This window comes from Gavia stellata, chromosome 13 (genome assembly GCF_030936135.1).
Source record: "Gavia stellata isolate bGavSte3 chromosome 13, bGavSte3.hap2, whole genome shotgun sequence".
NCBI lineage: Eukaryota > Metazoa > Chordata > Aves > Gaviiformes > Gaviidae > Gavia > Gavia stellata.
In genome coordinates, this window is record NC_082606.1 from 12628601 (window position 1) to 12646818 (window position 18218).

The 18218-nt window shown below is 39.1% G+C and overlaps 1 protein-coding gene across 1 annotated transcript in view; it reads right to left on the reverse strand.

Moving 5' to 3' along the window:
- FBN1 (fibrillin 1) overlaps nt 1-18218 on the reverse strand; it is a 157504-nt gene that overhangs the window by 71017 nt on the left and 68269 nt on the right. Inside the window, exons 10-16 of the mRNA XM_059823839.1 lie at nt 15316-15474; nt 13854-13994; nt 12947-13066; nt 9341-9466; nt 7064-7186; nt 2050-2172; nt 606-758 (exon numbers count right to left, since the gene is read on the reverse strand). Coding sequence (XP_059679822.1) covers nt 606-758; nt 2050-2172; nt 7064-7186; nt 9341-9466; nt 12947-13066; nt 13854-13994; nt 15316-15474 — 945 coding nt within the window. The remainder of the gene's footprint in view (nt 1-605; nt 759-2049; nt 2173-7063; nt 7187-9340; nt 9467-12946; nt 13067-13853; nt 13995-15315; nt 15475-18218) is intronic.

The following is an 18218-nucleotide window of genomic DNA, read 5'->3' on the forward strand; positions in this document are numbered from 1 at the left end:
AAGAAGTGCTTTCCTAAAAGCAGATTCTGCCCATGAGAATGATTAGGATTGCTTTCATGCCAGAGAGAAGTTATGTTCCAGACAACTTTGCTTGGTGATTTCAGTGAGAGACTCAAGTATTCTCAACCAACTTAACTGGATGTTTGTTTTTGCATTGACTATCCAAAGGCTACTTACTGTATAAACAATTTCAGATCACTTGAAGGATACAGAATTCAGGCAGCAAACATCTGACTGACAGGTGTACATAAGGATTTGAATATATGAATTACTCAAGATGTTTCCATGAAGAACTTGAGGTCAAAAATCACATTTTTTGTTATCCACATCTATCAAAATAGAGTTTGTTGTTTGCAAGTCTGTTTTAATGCATGTAACAACTCTGGACCCAGATAATGGCATTTACTGTTGCCTCAAAAAATTCTCTCCTGTACTCTTCCAACATGCAAAATAGCAGATTGCTCAAAAAATGTAACATGTTATATGACAATTTAACCCTCCTGATTTAGGATGCAATGTTAAAACAAAAATGTATTTTACCTTTCTGAAAATAGTGTATCAACATAAAGCTTAGGTTAGATTATGTACCAGTAAATATGACATACCTGAATTTTGTGCTGGGCAGGGCTGACAAGGTTCCCCAAAGGCGTAGTCAGTGCTGGCACAACAGCACTCTGATTTTGTAACTGCACCGGTTAATGGTCTCACGCACTGTCCTCTCTTGTAGCCACCATAGCATGTGCTTCGCATATGTGTATCTGAGGAAAGAAACCTCTCTTAATCCTGCCATAGCCAACTATACTGCCATATATTACAACAAGTATTAAATCTAGCATGGGTGTCATAAACACTGTAAAATAGCTGTCAAAGCAAAACATCTTTCACCATTTCCCTATGCTTTTCACCCAGCTATGCCATTACTCTACTCAGGACAGGGAATTCTTCTTCCTCATGCTCCTAAGAGTTCAGACATACAAACTAGTTACTGCGTTAATGACTTAATATGCATTAGTGAACTGCTAGGGGAACAACCAATACTTAACCTTGAACTAGCAAGAAGCCATGGGGAAAAGGGACAAGGTCTCTGCCATGTGACAAGGACATTACTCACTTGTAACTTGACAGGCCCAGCAGCAGGATCTCAGAGCTAGAACCAAGTGTATCTCAAAACGTCAAAAAAACCCTCAGTACTGTTTACTTTATTCTCAGAGTTAGAGGTCTGATTTGATTTTAACAAGAAGTATTTTTTCTCCCTCTCCCAACCTTGTTAGTTGTCTCTGATTTATCAAGGCTAAAATCACCACTGGTGCAACACCCTGGATTAAGCCCACTAAGGCCACACTAAAGCCTTTGTTTTCATTTTGTATCTTTAAAACAGCAGAATGAGAGAAAAACAAAAACCTGCATCAGGAAAAGATCACAAAATATGCTGTCATTAAAAAAAAATCTTTTTTTGCTAGTAAAAAACAAAGAAAAATTCAGTAATGATATTCCAGCGATAAGGTTTAAAATGTTTATTTTTTTTGGTCCAGGGGTGACATTTCTCACTTTTTAAAAACTGGCCTATAATGGCTGTCAGACACATTAGAATTTTAAAATCAAACACCTCGAACATCTCTTACTTGTAGAGAAACAGGCAGAAGTGGAAAAATTGGTATGTCCCGCTTTAAAAAGAGGTGAAAGAGTAATTAAATCTTTAAGCTTTAGTGACAAATGAAGAATTTTACACTGACAGAAATGGGGTAAATTCTCACCTACTCAAAACTGATAGAGCACTACTCACCTCCAACAGCACTATGCTGTATAGTCTGCCTGACCTTGTGATTTTGCTGACACATTTTTTCTCTTTAAATGCAAAGGAAAAGAAAAAAGAGCAAAATGTGCTGCTACAGTAAATATCCCTGACCTGTTAGTATCCACTATAACTACCAACCACCAATCCATGAAAAAATGGTAAAGTCTACATTCAAACTTGATCTGTCCGTCAGTCTAGCATTAATGTCTTAACATTGGTTAATTGTGACTCGCCACACATTAAGCTTGTCTTACCGACACACACGCGTCCGTCCAGTCCAACTGCAAGACCAGGGAAGCATTCACATCTGAAAGAGCCATCAGTGTTCACACAACGCCCGTTCATGCATATTCCAGCTGTCTCACACTCATCGATGTCTGTTGGAGAACAGAATGAGCTTTATTAGAAATTAAATTACGTAGTGTTCAATGCCTGGCTGAAACTTGCATTTGTGCAGCTTATTTTCAATATATCCTATAGAAAAACATCAAGTGTAAATGGAAACTAGTTCAAGTAAAGGTTTTACTAAGAATAACAATTAATTCATTCTGTGAAATGGAAGAAGAAAATGCAAAATTCAGGAGAAATAAACAGAACAAAATAATTTCACTCGCCTTGGAGAGGGAAAAGGGACTACATTTTCCTAACTTGTTCCCAAAAGGTACATATTCCGATTTAAGGGTCACTCAGGCAAAAACATAATCAGAGGAAGGAGGAAACTCTGACTGTTAAAACAAAGGACTTCTGTAGTGTGTAACAGGGCATTCCCTTTTTGTGTTAACAGTTAGTTTATGCTGTAAGAAATCAGTCCAGATAGCAAATTGAATCTTTCACCCCCCAAGAGGTGCCCTCACAGGGCCACCAAAGAATTTCCCTTCCTCCTGCTGCGGGTTCAGCTTTTGGAAGTACATCTGAATGTCCACAGTCAGACCCTGCCTGCACGTAGTGTCTCTCTGGTGATCAGCATGACAATTGGGTTTTCTTATCAGATGCTCATTACAGCCCATTTTATAAACTTTCAATGGACAGGCTGCACTCCAGCCTTGAAAGGAATTTGTTAATGATTTGAGCCCTGAGCAATTGAGCACAAGCTACCATCTTTGCCCAACAATAGTACATTGAACAATAAGGCCCACAGCAATGAAAAACAAGAATGAAGCCTTATAATATTAGACTATCACAAAGGGATGTCAATTTGTAAAAAATTATATAGGCTGTGTATCCTGTTAATAATAAGATCATTCTCTAGACACAGAGAGCATGCCATTATTGTTTAAGTGATTAAGAAAAGGAGTGTTTAAAATATTGTTTGGAAGTATGTATAACCTTTATAAAATAATCACTTCATAACAACTCTCCATAATATATACAAGAGACAGTGTGTGTGACAATTTCCTTTTTTCTGACCTTAAAAGGGCAAATTGAGAGTGAAACACCTCCGTGTTTTACTTAGTTTGTGTTGTTTGGCATAAAACATGGCTTGTATGATCCAAGATTCCTTTTTCAAACTGCATTTTAAAATAGAAGTTACATTTAAGTACATGGGCTCAATTCATTTCTACTTCATCCTGCAATCTTTTGTCCTGTTTCAGACAAATCTTAAATGCTTTTCCCACTTTAAATTTAGTCCTTACTCAGTGTAAGTAAAAACAGAGTTGGGACTTCAAAATGTGCCCATACTATTTAACAGTGTAGACAGTTATTTTGTTAGACAACACTGAACTCCTTTGACGGATACAAGTTCTCCCAAAAGACAAAAAAAAAATTAACTTTCCTTTTTTAAGGTTACTTATAGAAACAGAAAGGCAAAGTTACCTTTTTTCCTTTTCCCATAGTTAATTTTTAAAAGATTTTGTAAGCTAATAAGAGGTGAAATGTGCAATCCATTTTCTTCTGCATCCATTCACAAACGTGTTGAAAATACTGTTATAGATGTTTTGTAGAAAGGTAAAGTGGGTCACTTAGAATTGCGCAGATCAGCTGAAAACCTGGCTCCAGTAAAGATGGGGCAAAAAGTCTCTGCTTTTACCAGGGCTGAGATTCCACACAGTAAATCAACTGCACATGCAGGCATAAAGTCCAAATTTCTGACCTTGACAAGGCTCCGCTGTCTTCTGTGGCAAAAGTCACCATTTGGACAACTTCAGAAATACTCATTTTTCTGACTTTTGCCAGAACAGCTCAACCTGGTTCTGGAAAACCACCTAATGGACTCATTCTCCATGTCCAATGAGTTTTTGCCTTTTCTGCTTAGCTTGTTCAGTGTGCCAGCTGGGTACACTAAGCCCTCTAATTTTAACCAGGAAAAATTTACTCAGACTACTAAACTGCCACTTTCAGTTGCCTTGCAATAGCTTTCAATTTGGGGAATTCCTGTTTGGTCTAAAGATGAAACAATGCATGGAGCAGAAACCATGCTTTAAACCTCTGCCTACCTGATTTAAGTATTTCTGAAAAATCATCAGCAAATCATCAGCAAAAGAGGCTAATGGTGAATAAGTTTAGTATGTCTTGCATTACAGGGAATACACAAGACTATGGTGTAACATTCTTTTTTGGCATGTTATTTCATAGAGCCTGAGTGGAATTTTTTACCAGACAGCCAAGCATATGCCCTGTACTTATACTTAAATTCCAGTTTTATGGAACCAAGCGTCATTTACAGTAACCCTAACTTTGGGTTAGAAATTCTCCTTCATAGTTCAAAATTCAGCTTAGAGTGCATCAAATGAGATCTTTATAGAGCAATGTGTTGCACACTGCAATTCTTATATTCTTTTGTTGATCCCCTAAAGAGTTTGGCAAAAACACATGTTCAATTCCATATAAAAATTGCTCAGGCAGGTAGCCAATTTGCTGCAGAAATGTCAGCCTGTGCATCCACACATTCCCAATATGCATGAGCGCTAACTACATGTGCAAGCATGAGCTTAGAGTTTAAGCTTGTGTAAGATCTCAATGCATTCTCTTCACAAACAAATTCAGGAATATGCAGTGTGAACAATGAGTGTTTCAAAGGCTAACTGTCCTGTAGGACAGAAGTTATTGACTCTGTACATGTGGTATGTACAGAAAGGACTCAGTAAGGATAAACATTAAAATGTACAGGAAAGGACATTATTAAAGATCAATCTTTTAAACTTTTACAAACGTGACTAGAGACATTTGCCAGAGAGTTGTCCTCTCTCTAGCCACTACATTCCTGGGAATTATTTCATGACACTCTGGGCAAGTGGAAGAAAAGAGACAAATATGAAGTTGGGAAAAAGTATAATTTGGGTGTCAAGGTCTCAAAATCTGTTTGATTTTTACCCAATAGCAATTTTAACACATCATGAATGTTTGCATGCTCATTCATAGAGAACAAGGCTTACTGTAAGTGTTGAAAAGCAGTGGGAGAAATCCTTCATTTTACTGTAAGATCTGTTCCAACTTTCAGTAGGAATCAGTTGAGTTGCCTGCAATTTTGGATAATTTTCAAACATTCTCCCTTTGATGCACAGAAGTAACATTTCTCTAGGGCCAGAAACCCCTTTTTGGCTGTATCCATACTCCTGTTTAGCCAGGAGGCATGTAACAGAGGCTGTGAGTTGAGTATCATTGGTTTTTAAGTAGTCTGGAGCAATTTACATACCATCTCCTTGGATGGCATTTCAGTGCACAGATTGATGTAAAAAAAAAAAAAAAAAAAGGAAAAAAAAGGAGAAAAAATGCCAAAAGATGCTCAAGGGAAAAATCAAGACAAGCATTTGGGCTGAGTTTGCATCAGTGAGTCACATCCCTGCTAACAACACAGAGAGCAGCCAGTGGTCTTTGGAAACATGACTGGCTGATGTGCCAAGGCCTGATGGGCATCAAGTTCTTCCCTGCCAAGCCTGAGACCAAGTCTCGCTGCTGTCCCACACACAGACCAGCTGGAAAATAAGCTTTGGAAAATAAGTTTTGGCAAAGCACAGACATACACCTACCGCTTGGAAAACAGGTAAGAACAGAAATAAAGCTGATTGCTCTAAGTATGTGCAGGTTGCAGCCACCACAGCCAGTAGCTGTTATGCTAAGGAGACACTTGTATGGACCTGCACATTTGTTCGTTTGAGAAACTTAAAAGAACAATTCATTCTCCCAATCAAAACAGCCCTATTACAAAGCATGAATGGGGTCATCTCTCATTAGAAATACATGATTCCACCACCTAAAGGTTGGGTAGCGCTGTCCTGCATACCTAGTGCAAAAGTTATCAAATGCAAGAGAAGTTCTGGATGTTTTACTGCATTTATTGGCCTGGTTTGGATCTAAAGTCTAAGTCTAGACACCATGCAGTTCAGATCTAAGACTGGTACAGTGTTCAATAAACAACAGGATCCAAATTAATTCACCTTTTATGTCAGTAACTCTCAAAACCAAATTATTTATTCAAACATTTGCTTTCTTATTGGTCCACAAGAAGACACTGCTGTGTAATCCATTGTGACCTTTTTTAAAATTTACCAATGTGTAAGCAAGCACTTTTTCTGCCTTGATTCCAAGAGTTAAAAGATTTTAAATTTTTCAAAACAAAAACCGTAAGTAACTTGGCCCAGCAGTTTATTCCTTATTTCGACTTCTGCTTTGTGTGTATAAAACTTGTTGAAACATGAAGATTTATATACACAAAACTTCCAGTTCCTGATGGGACTGAACGGAAACTCTGATGACGTACCTAGCAACCAGAACGCTGCAGTGCCTCCCCACAGCGGGTATTGCTGAGCTAGTGCAGCAAATGGAAAAGACAACCTTGCTGTGGTGCCCATGTCTACATCTCGGTCACACAGGGTGCTGGGCACTCCGCGGAGATGCTGTATTGACTAGGAACACCCAGGCAGGAATGGGAGAAAAACCCAACGAAGGCAATGAGGCAGGATGTTTGGGTGGCCAAAGGCAGAAAACTTTAAAAGGCCAAACACAAAAAGTGAGATATACTGGAGCCAAACTGCAGAAGACCTCACAGACAAAAAAACCTGGAGTTTAACTAGGTCAGATCACACAGTCCTTGATCAACGAATATTTCCCACTGGCTGGTTAGGGCAGTTGCTCAACACTGTGGAGAAGACTGAGTACTGTCTTGCACAATGACAAATCATTCTAGTTGATCAAAAAAGCATATCTGATGAGAACTCTGCCCAGTATTTCTTGTCCCCAAGGATCACTATAAGGAAATAAGGCGATTCTTGAAGCTACCAGAGGGATATGACTCACAAGCTTTGGGAAACCATAATTTTTTGTGCTCACCTCTGCAATAGCGTCCATCAGATGCTAACTGGAACCCTGGTTTACAAATGCATTTAAAACTGCCATCCTCATTGATGCACATCCCATTGAGGCACATGTTCCTTATGCTGCATTCATCCATATCTGAAAATGTACATAATAAACAAAATGCTCATAATGTTTAAGTAAAAGAACTCTTACTAGGTATATCCAAAAGATAAACCTCAATTTCTTTATTAGTTGTCAGAGGTATATGATAATCAGAAACAGAAGATGGAACATACTGCACTGTCCTAGAGGATGTGTCAAAGCGATGACTCTGTTTTTTCATAATGAATTATTAACATATAAAGGTATGCATCCAAAAAGAGCAAAGAGAATGAAAAACAGATGAGAAACTGGACAGCTTAAGAACTGCCAGTTGGCAAAAACCCTAAAAAAGTGAGAAATGTATGTAATTGAAGAGGGTTTGCAATCTTGATGTAAACAGAAGCTAGGTTAGAAGCAGTCTCCCCTTTGGAATGGTAAACACAATTTTATGTTAGTAAGAACACCTGAAAGGGGAGGAGTGGGCATTTGTGTTTAATCTCCATTGTAATCTCCATTGGATGAGTCCAAGCTTTATGATGAGGGAGACTTCCCACCACAGTGCTCAGGCATGCAGTCTGTGGGCACTTTCATCATCAAATTCCATTTAAAATAAAACCTACCCCTCCCCTGGATTCAGCATGACAGGTCATATAGGAAGGTACTTACTAATCATAGCTTCATGCTAGCATTATTCACCCTCAGACCTAATGGCATAGCATGAAGGATTCAAATAGGAAAAGGGAAAAGGTGGAGGTCCCAGACACTGCTATTCTGAACCCTGCACAGTTACTCACACACATGCAAAAAAAAGAAAAAAAAAAAGAAAATAGAAAAAAGCAAGTACACAGAATTCTGTGCTTGATTTGAGTAAGCTTTTATATCGCCTTAGTCTTTATTTCGTCCTGGCGCAAATTAAATCAGTTTTGGATGTTACATCCAAAAAAATCAGCACTATTTACCAGTTTCATCTACAGGACTATACACAGTTACATTAAGGTATGGCACAATGCCATGGTCTTTACTGATTAGTGTGTGTGCACATGTATTCCTAAGAACAAAACTCAATGCATTACAATGCCAGAGATGAAACCGTTTCATAAGTGAATGCAACAGACATTCTGGCAACATATGCAATGGAATTAAAAATGTTTTACCAGACTGCCGATGTCCTGGTTCTTATTACTATTAGCACATAGTATTTGGTGGGAAAGGAAGAAATCAAAATCAAGTTTTTTTCCGAAATATATTCATTTCCAAATATATTTAGTCAATATAGTTCCATAATAAGATATTTAAAAAGCAGCTTATAGTGCTAAACTGTATCTAAAAAAGAGTCAGGAAAAACAGAGTCTTAAAATGTCTGTCTCTACCAAGGATTAACAGAATCACTACTAGCACATAAAATCACTGGATCATAATGACATTACAATATATTCAGAATCGTGCTATTTTCCTTAATATTGCAGCTGTCTTGGACAGAAATTACACTTCTAGACATGGTGTGTTTTCTTTTTACTTACAGGCTAAGTCAGACAAAAATAATTTATGATTAAAAAAAAAAAATCGTGTATCTATCCCAACCAGGAATTTTGGCATTAAGTCTTTGAGCTGAATCACTGAGATAATATTCTGCCAAAAATGTTTCTAAGAACAGTGCCTGAAATTCCTTTAACGTATGAATAGATCATTGGGAACCCTCCCAAGGACCTTGGGAAGCATGATAAAGAACATTCTTCTTTTTCCCCCCTTTACTAAAGGTCTGGGAGGTAGGAACACATCAATTATGTTTACAAATTTTTCTTAAAACAGTTTTTATGGGTCAGACCAGACTGCATCTACATAAAACACATTGCTAGTCACCCAGTAAGATCCTATAAAGCATGCTGTTAAACACACAGTAAAATCAGGCAGCATGTGACTTGTGCTCCGTTTTAAAATGTACCACTCCCATCAAAGAAACTGCATTTTGTGATAGTGGTATGTGCTATTTCTCTTGCTGGACAGACATCCCGTTGAGGATTGCCAAGCCAAGGCTCCAAAACTGGCTGCAAAAGACAGTTTACTTGCCCTCCCAGATACAGCAAAAGGTATTTAGAAATCTGATTCCTTGCTCCTTCCCTTCCCCCCCACCAGAGGTCTTTTTCATTGACGTGAATAACCTCCTGCAACTGTAATTAGTGATACGGAGTAACTTCAGAGAAGTCTTACCTTCACAGTTTTTCCCATCAGCTGCCACCTGAAAGCCAGCATTACACACACAGTGAAAACTGCCATCTGTATTTATGCATCGTCCATTATTACAGATACGACCATTCTGTAAACACTCATCAATGTCTGAAAGCCAACGAAAAAGAAAAACAACATTTGGGGTTTTTTCTTTTTTATACTCAAGAGAAATTTTTCCCATTTCCCCTTCCCCTAGGTTTTTAACCCTACATGGAAACTATATTCACCTGAAAAATTATTTATTTTGATTTCCATAACCGAATGTTACGGGGATGGAAAATGTTCATCAGCTTGAAATTTCAAGTTGCTGTGAAAGAATTTCAGTGAACATTACCCTGCAGCTTGCTCAAACAAGAATCAGACCCTTTCAATTGTTTTTTTTCCATTTTTGTTAATCATGAAAATATTTTTACTGAAGTTTAACTTAACAATAGCTAACTACTGAAGGAAAGACACGGGAAGCTTGTCTTTTGCTGCTGCTTTGTAAGAGAACAGGAAAGTTCGAGACTTTCCCACCTCAGTAGATATTTCTCCTGCTTATTTTATATTTGAAACATCATCTCCTCGTTTCCCTCTCTCTGCAGGAGGTGCTTGGCAAGTGCTTTGGAGGACCTGAATAGTGATATCACACGAGGCTGGCAGCTCTCCCTCTCCTCCAAATGAGGGGAGAGGAGATGCTGAGACAGACTGTCTAGACATTTTTCAGATTGCTCAGTGTTCTCCATCAAGGCCTGGACCATCTCCCAGAGATTCCTGCACACAGGGGACTCTGCTCACAGAGAGCTCAACCAGCTGATGCAGACCTATCTATCGCGCAACCACGCTGTCTTCCCAAATGTCTTGGGGGTGCCCTTCCCCAGGCCCTTCCAGAAGTGCATTGCTGCGCTTGAGGAAGAAGCAGAGCACAGGGCGTCCTCTCAAATGCCCCTGCTCTCTAGACACCTATCTGATGGCAAACTGATGCCTCTTGAAATTCTGAACCTGTATTTGCCTTCTTAGCAGCATGATAGTTCTGGGAAGCTGCTAAGAAATCCCTGAAAAAAACTGTTTTGCAAGCAAGCAACCAGGCCAGCGGAGGCAAGAGCTGCTCAAGTGACAGCTCACTGCAGTGGCAGCTTGCAGCCCTCTTGACTTTCAGCAAAAGCGTATAAGCTTGATAAACCTCCCTTGAATTGATAAACAAGCATAATCAATCAGCAATGCATGAAAGTGAGTTTTCTCTCTGCTCAGTCCCTTTCCCCCCACTTTTGTGGCACTTGGTTGTACCTGAGCCTGGCTTCAGCTACTCCACCAGCTTTCTTCCTTACAACAGGCAGAAATGCTACAGCATCTCAAGATTTTTCTGGCCTTTTAGTTTTTAGAGCTCATTAGGATTTGTACTTTTATGCATCTGATGCCACCTAAATCATGGTGCAGAAAATTAACACAGAATCTTAGTGTTCTTTATGTACACACAGGTGACCGGAGACCCACCACTACTTTCTGTTACATTTCTAATTTTCAAATTATGAAATATTGTGGATTATTGTTTTCCCCCCTCAGAGAAACTTGCAAAAATCAAAGCTCCCCTCTCACTGAAATATCCATAATTGCTGCCATCTCCGTGTAAGGTCTGACCTCCTCCTCTCAGAAATGTTGGGTAGATTATAGTAAGCACTTAGCTGTTAAAGCTCTGACTCCCATACATTCATAGCTAACCATAATAAAATTTCACATTTTTTTGAAGTCCACTTTGCATCCTCTCTTCTGCAATTGAAAAGCATTTTTTTGTTTTGATCACTAATCATAACATGACAACCTTATTCATCTATGTCTCCAATTAACATATTCATTCAGTCAAACTCCTACTAGAATTCTAAGCGATCCTAATAACAGTTGAATCAGTAGCTTGCGATACAGACTGCAGTGTATAATCAGTCACCTATCAGACTCACCATGCAGAAGAAAACCCCTCCCCTGGAACCTCAGAGCAAGGAATAGATAAACATCTGGTCATTATGGAGACTACATTTTTCAAGAATGGACGTAAGGAATACATTTGCAAAAGCGTATCAGCACAGACACATTTGTGCATGCAAAAAATGAAACCTCAACATACAAAGTAGTCATGCGAAGTAATTTTACAGCAAATGCTGATTTTGGCAGGCACCAGTGCTATACGCATATTTTGCCAAATGCACACCACTAGCCTTTTTCTTTTCCCTAAACTGGTCCTAAAAATTCCTTCAGAAAATAAAGATTCTGCACATCGTAGCATTTTCTGAACTGCCTATCAAGTAAGCACAGTTCCCATGGACTGCAAAGGAACTGCTAAGTGACCACACTTTAATGCCATTAAGCTACTGGGCTTCTGACAACCATGTGTTTGTGTAATGAATCAGTCAAATTAAAAGCGTGTGACAAAAATGACTCATGAGTAAATTCAGCACCGCTGAGCCTCCACTTCAGCACTCCTTCACCATTAGTCAGCTGAACTATGAAGATGCTTCTGCAACATGGCTGTTTGGCAGCAATTACGTCAAACACTCCTAGCAACATGCAGCAGTAGTGCTGGTTCTGCATGTCCTCCGGGACTGCAGTAAGCTTTTATACCACAAATACCTTTCTGATTCACAAAGGGAAGGAAAAAAAAAATCATCTACTAATACAGATAGCTTTCTTTTGTTTTTTTTTAGAAACTCTCTGCTTCAGAATGAGTACATGCTCAAGGAATCCTCCTCTTAGTGCAGAAAGCAAAATATGAAGACAAGCTGGGACTCTGAGCATTCAAACATCCTGTTTCATTTAGATGCTTCATTTCTTATGGAATATCAAAGTAGTCATTCAGTCTCCTGCCAGAAGTCTCTCATCATGACTTAACCATAAAGGACTGCATCCACCTTTACAGTCAAATTCCCACCCCAAAACAGTTTGGGAGCCACAGAACCCTGACAGAGGGCTGACCACTGAGGAGCTACATGTTCCCCACTCCCGTAGGAAGACAAGATGAAGACCATCAGGACTATTGTTGAGCATGGTGTTCAACACACCAATAATGGGGATTCTACAGCTTGCCCACCTAGACTTTCCCAGTGCTTCACTACTCTTCCATACCTTGTTTAAGTTTTCATTGCTGTAACTTATGTTGATTTCTTTCTCTGACAGTGGGCAGGGACAACACATGGGCACTGTACTCTTATATTTACCCACTGGAAGACTTATCTTTCTCCCCACCTCTCTTAGTCTTTTCACAGTCTTTTACAGGTAAAGGGTTGCTCCAAAGAAGGGATGTTTCATTGTCCTTGAGATCCTCAAGAACCAAAAGAAAAAATGTCTCAATAATTTAAAAAAAAAAAAAAAAGATGTCTCTTCCACTTCAAAGCCACAAATGGTGCCAAGATACTTTCAGCACAAGACAAAATGTCTTTCTTATTAACCCCGTCTGTGAACAGCCAGCTCAGGCAGGTTAATCATTTTTACTGCCATATCTGATTTATTTATTTTTTAAAACACTCATATTTAAAACATGTGTTAAATTTTGCTTAAAAACTATTTTCCCTTCTGGTATGTATACAATAGTACAGATATGGCATTAAAACCACAATTTACCTCTGCACTCTGTTCTAGTTGGTGTGCTCTGATATCCTATACGACACTGGCATATGTAAGATCCCTGGGTGTTCACACAGTCTCCACTGATGCATGGATTCTTCTCACATTCGTCAACATCTGCAAAACACAGACAATATATTTTTATAAAGACATTGGTTGAAAGGTATTTGGGTCTGTAGGGGTATTTTATTGTTTTGTAGTTGGAGAAAATAGTGTGCTTCAATCTGAAAGGAAAGGGGACACCACTAAATTCCCAGTAAAAGGATCCCATGTTCTAAGCTAAGCAGGAGCTGGGAAAAAGGAGTACTCAACAAGACAAGGTTGGCCTTAATCCCACACCTCCACATTCCCAGTCCCACTGGAGACACAGATTTTAACAGAAGCAAAATCTTGCATGTAAGAGACAGCTAATCCTTGCTCCTATCATCAAGCTCTGGCTCAGCTCCAAAATTAAAGGGCTCAAGAACCCAACAAGGTACTCCTGATAAGCTGAAAGAGGACCTGTAAACCTTACTAAGCCAGAGATCATGACTGCTGGTTTTTTGTCTTTTTTTTTTAATAGGTCATTTGCATACTCAAAGAGCTGGTAGCATTTCAAAGAGGTCATTTTCAATCACAAACACATTATAGTCACAGGTTAGTAAAATAAGAAATCCTTACTTCTGTATAATTTTGTGACAAGTTACAAGATTTGTTAAATACTGTCTTAAATGCACAACTGCTGTAAAAATAAGTTTGCAGTTGAAAGCAATTAGTTCTTGGAAGTCTATTTACTATTTAGTTTTTTTTTTTGGAGGGGGGTTGTTTTATTTAAGAACTCAGAGTTATTACATTGTGTGGAAAAGAATTTTTTTTTCTTTAAACCAAAATTCCCCTCTGTGATTTACAGCAGAAAACCACATACCAATACATTCCCCTCGAACATCCAGTTGGAATCCTTTGTTGCACTCGCAGCGGTAGCTCCCAGGAGTGGGAATACAGCGCCCATTAAGGCAGAGATGTCGGAACAGTTGGCAATAGTCAGTGAAGTTCACCGGCAAGATCACTGAAATAACAGAGTTGGAAAAGTATTTTAATATTTCATCATAATCATTTTTGTTAATCTGCAGCTTGTGCAGCATTTTCCATTAAAAGTCAACATTTACCTTCCACCACAATGTGAACTACATAGTAAAATCAGCATTGGGAGAGAGAAGACAGCACTTTGAGTCTTAGATATTTGTCTGAAAACAGCTAGCAACCACTGATGTTTTCACTGTGGCAGGTCTGATCCTGTTTTCCTCTTCTGCAGGACAAAAGAGGACCGAGTCTGCTCATACCTAGTAGTAAAGTGGGTTCGCGGCACTGCAAGGACTCTACTAAAAGCCTACAGTAGCAAAAAGCAGGTACACTCGTTCAGTTATGTCCATTTTCATAGATAGCAGAGTGAGAGGGGGGCACGTACGCCCTGAAAGGTATGCCTATATGGTCTTTGGCAGGCAGACGTTAGCTGGCTCTGTCTGTGCTCCCAGCTGACCAGAAGCTGTGCAGCTACGTCAGTGTAGTGTCAGGCCTTAGTTAACATACTTTGCCTCTCAGGCTTATTAGCTCAGCTTGGTGCTGAACCAAGACTAAATAGTTTCAGCTGGTGCCAGTGCAAGCAGAGTCTGCTTGCATCTGCACAGAGCATGGGCAAAATGAGCTTGTGTTTACTTGCAAAAGAGTATGTGACTATGCCAGACAATTTCAGGTGGCACGTGCCTACTGCAGACTATGTGGGCATGTAGTAAATTCCCTGAGCAAGGGACAGAATAAGGAATATACTGGTATTCTGCTCTGGCTTCCCCCTTGCTCTAGAGAAACCTAACCTATCCATGCGTATCACTGAAAAAGTTCTTTCTTCACTTTGGGTCAGCCTCTGTGTCCAGCAGACTAGTATTTTTATCAGTACATTTCCTACCTGGCCAAGCAAGAGTGAGGAAAACCTGAAAGAAACTGCTTTCTCCCAGCCAAGCCCTTTAATGTAAGTAACTGTCACAACCTAGTCAGAGCTATTCACGTTCCTCAATGCTGACATGCAGCAAAGCTCACAATAGCCTTAAAATAACAGTAATGTAACCACTACAATACATGGGCCTCAGGACAGACAGTGAGGATGTACTTTTTGAATCCTGTCTTAACAGGGAAAACACTACCAATGAGGTACACTTTCTGTAAGATACATGGTAACCAGGCTATGATTAGAAGGATAACCAGAGACTATACGTCCACGTAAAATAAGCAAAAGATACCAACAGCTGAAGGGAGCACATTGCTCCTGAGAAACGCATGTTTTTAAAGAAGCTAAATGCAAATGGTGCAGAGAAAGGTTATTATTTCTTTCCTACCATGAGGTGGTGGAGCTCGAGATGGATAGACAATTTCTGGCTGTTGAGGAGGGTAAACACCAGGAAGGAGTGGTGGAGGGATGACATCAGGACGGCCTGGAGGAAGGTCAGGTCTTGCCGGCAGCAGAGCAGCTACTGTGCACAATTTGCGATACTCATCTGAAACATGAAAACATGAATGCTGGTTTAGACTCTTGCAGCCTTTCCATTTAATCCAATTCTACCCCTTTTTGCAGTGTTTCAGATTAGCAATAACAAACCTTAAATAATCTGGAAAATCTGAGCCTATATGTTTTCTTCATAGTAACAAACTTTGTTCTGTGAATTGAGTCATTAATCCATACGATAATACTACTTGTCAGAAGACTGCTAGTAAAAAGATAACATAACTGACATTCTGGATACGAAATTGAACAGTAAGGTGGGGACCTGATCTTAATCTACTTAGTCTTCTTTCAGGCAAAATCTTTGATGAACTCAGTGGGAAGTTTACCTAAAGAAGGACTTTTGGGCTTGATCCCAAGTTAATTTAATACAAAGCTTGCCACAGAGTTAGAAAAATACTGAACAGGGAAAAATGCCCAGTTTCAACTGGATTTCTTAAAAGTTAACCTCCTAAAACAAAGCAATATAAATATAAGCAATGAGGCAAAACCAATTAGAAAATGAACACACTAACACTACTTCCCTGTGAAAATGAAGTTTGCCAATAAAAGCAGAAACCAAATGAGGTGCAGTCTAAGGAGCGTAGACAAAGAAAAACGGAGTCAGATCCACACCGAGTTCATCCTTCCCCAGACGATGGGAAAATGATCTATTTTGCTGTAAGCACAGTCTATGCTGAGTGTTATGCATTCTTCTATTGTTTATCTCTATTAGTGGCATCTGCCCTACTGCCCCACTTTTCCTCCTGTCCCCGACTCTTTTGTCTTTGGGAAGTACGGGTTTGGAACTTGCGATCCAAAGAATGCATGCAGGCTATCACAATTAAAGACCACATTTCCAGCTGACCTAATTCATGTCCACAATTCATGTGTACACAAATAACTATTTGTGCAGTCAGTGTCTTTGAACTTCAAAATTTTAAAGTTTATGGCACAACAGGGGAGAGAAATTACATAATGAAAACAAAATGCTACAGAGATGCATGAATTCCTGAAACAATATAAAAAATGAGAACTGAAAAAATAAATTCAGTGTTGGGAGAACTAAGCTGGATATTTCAGCCTTCAACACTTTCATCTCACTTCTATTTCCACCTGTAAAACACATCAGAAGCTCCTCCCAAATCACAGAGGATTTGTTAAATAAACATGGTAGCCTAAGTTCTGGTTTTGCTGATTATGATCTTTGCATTTATTTTAATGGTCTTAGGTGATCAGTTTTTTTCATGTGTCACTGCATTTCCCTTTATTGTTTCTTAGAGTGATTTTAATCTTTAAATCATTCCCAAGAAGGTTTTATTGTATTATGTGTTGTACTTTGTTTATTTGGGGTTTTTTCCTAGCTTTCTATTTTGCCTATTCATATGTATGCTGAATCTATTTCCCAATCAGTGGTCTGTCTACCCGTGATAAAACAGAGACATTCAGAAGAAACAGTGTCTCTGTATGTACACACACAAATTCCAATATGCAAATGTTTGCTAATGATGGTGGTTTTAATAGTAAGTTCTCTAATCACACATTCTCTACAACCCACTGATCAGTCTTTGTGAAAGAAACAATACTGTATTTCTTCTTTACTCTAGATTGGTAATACCCAGTTACCCAAAGCGAATCCACCAGGAGCCTAGGCCTTCCTTGCAAAAAGAAGTCACGGCCTTGGGGCTGCCCATCAGTTGAATGGAATTAGCACACATGAAGGGACTGCTGAGGTGAGAATTGAATACACACATGGTTGGATGCCTGAGATACCTCTTCTAAAGTATTTATAGCGTCAGTGGTAAATCCTGTCATTCCACATAAACAATTATTGCCGTGTTATGCAAAGAAATACAGTGCAAGCCTTTTTTATTGCAACTTCAAACTCCATGTATAATTTCTAGCAATAAACAGCCTATTTTATAGTAACATCTGGGTCTGCTGCCCACATTGAAAATGCAACCACTTGGTTACGTTATGCCTTTAGTGCTCCGCTTTATATTGCAGTAAATTTCCATTTCAGAGTTAGAGAGACTTTGGGCCACTGACAGCTCTAAATTCCTCATCTTGCTTTCTCAGGATACATTAAGGAATAACTGAACTTGATTAAATAGTGACAGCAATACCTTACATACATGTAAGGCCTTTCAAAGAATTTCAAAGCACTTTTGAAAAGTGCAATTTACAGACTCAATTTATATCTCAAGTCAGGAAAAAAAAAAAAAAAGTGGCATGTAACCGTCATCTGGAAGACCTTGCATGGATTTACAAGTCAGGAAGTCCTGGGTTTTAGATCCTTCTCCACCACATCTCAGTCTGCGGCCTTGGCCAAATTACTCCACTTTTCTACCCAATTTATTCACCAGTTAGTTAAGAATAATTAGAAAGTATTTAAAGAAAACAGGGACTGTGTTAAGATTGAAAGCTTTCTCCTTGTCTTCCTATTTCAGATGAGCATCAATAGATTACACTCTTTTGTTAGCATTATTCTAGCCAGTCTTGGACATTTAACATGTTTAAGTATTATTAATGAGATAGCGACAGAACCAGGAAGAGTCTTCCAAGAGTTCTGATCATAGATCGCTGCTCCAGTATTACGCAGTTTCACTCAGAGGACTAAAACCAAGAATAATAAACACTCCCATACATGACCTCTGACAATTTCTTCAGAGTTACACTGCTCTAGTGTTACAACCCCCATTCCTCCCTAAACTCTGTACCTCCCTTGAGCTCCTCCCATCAATCCTGAAGCTTCTTGTA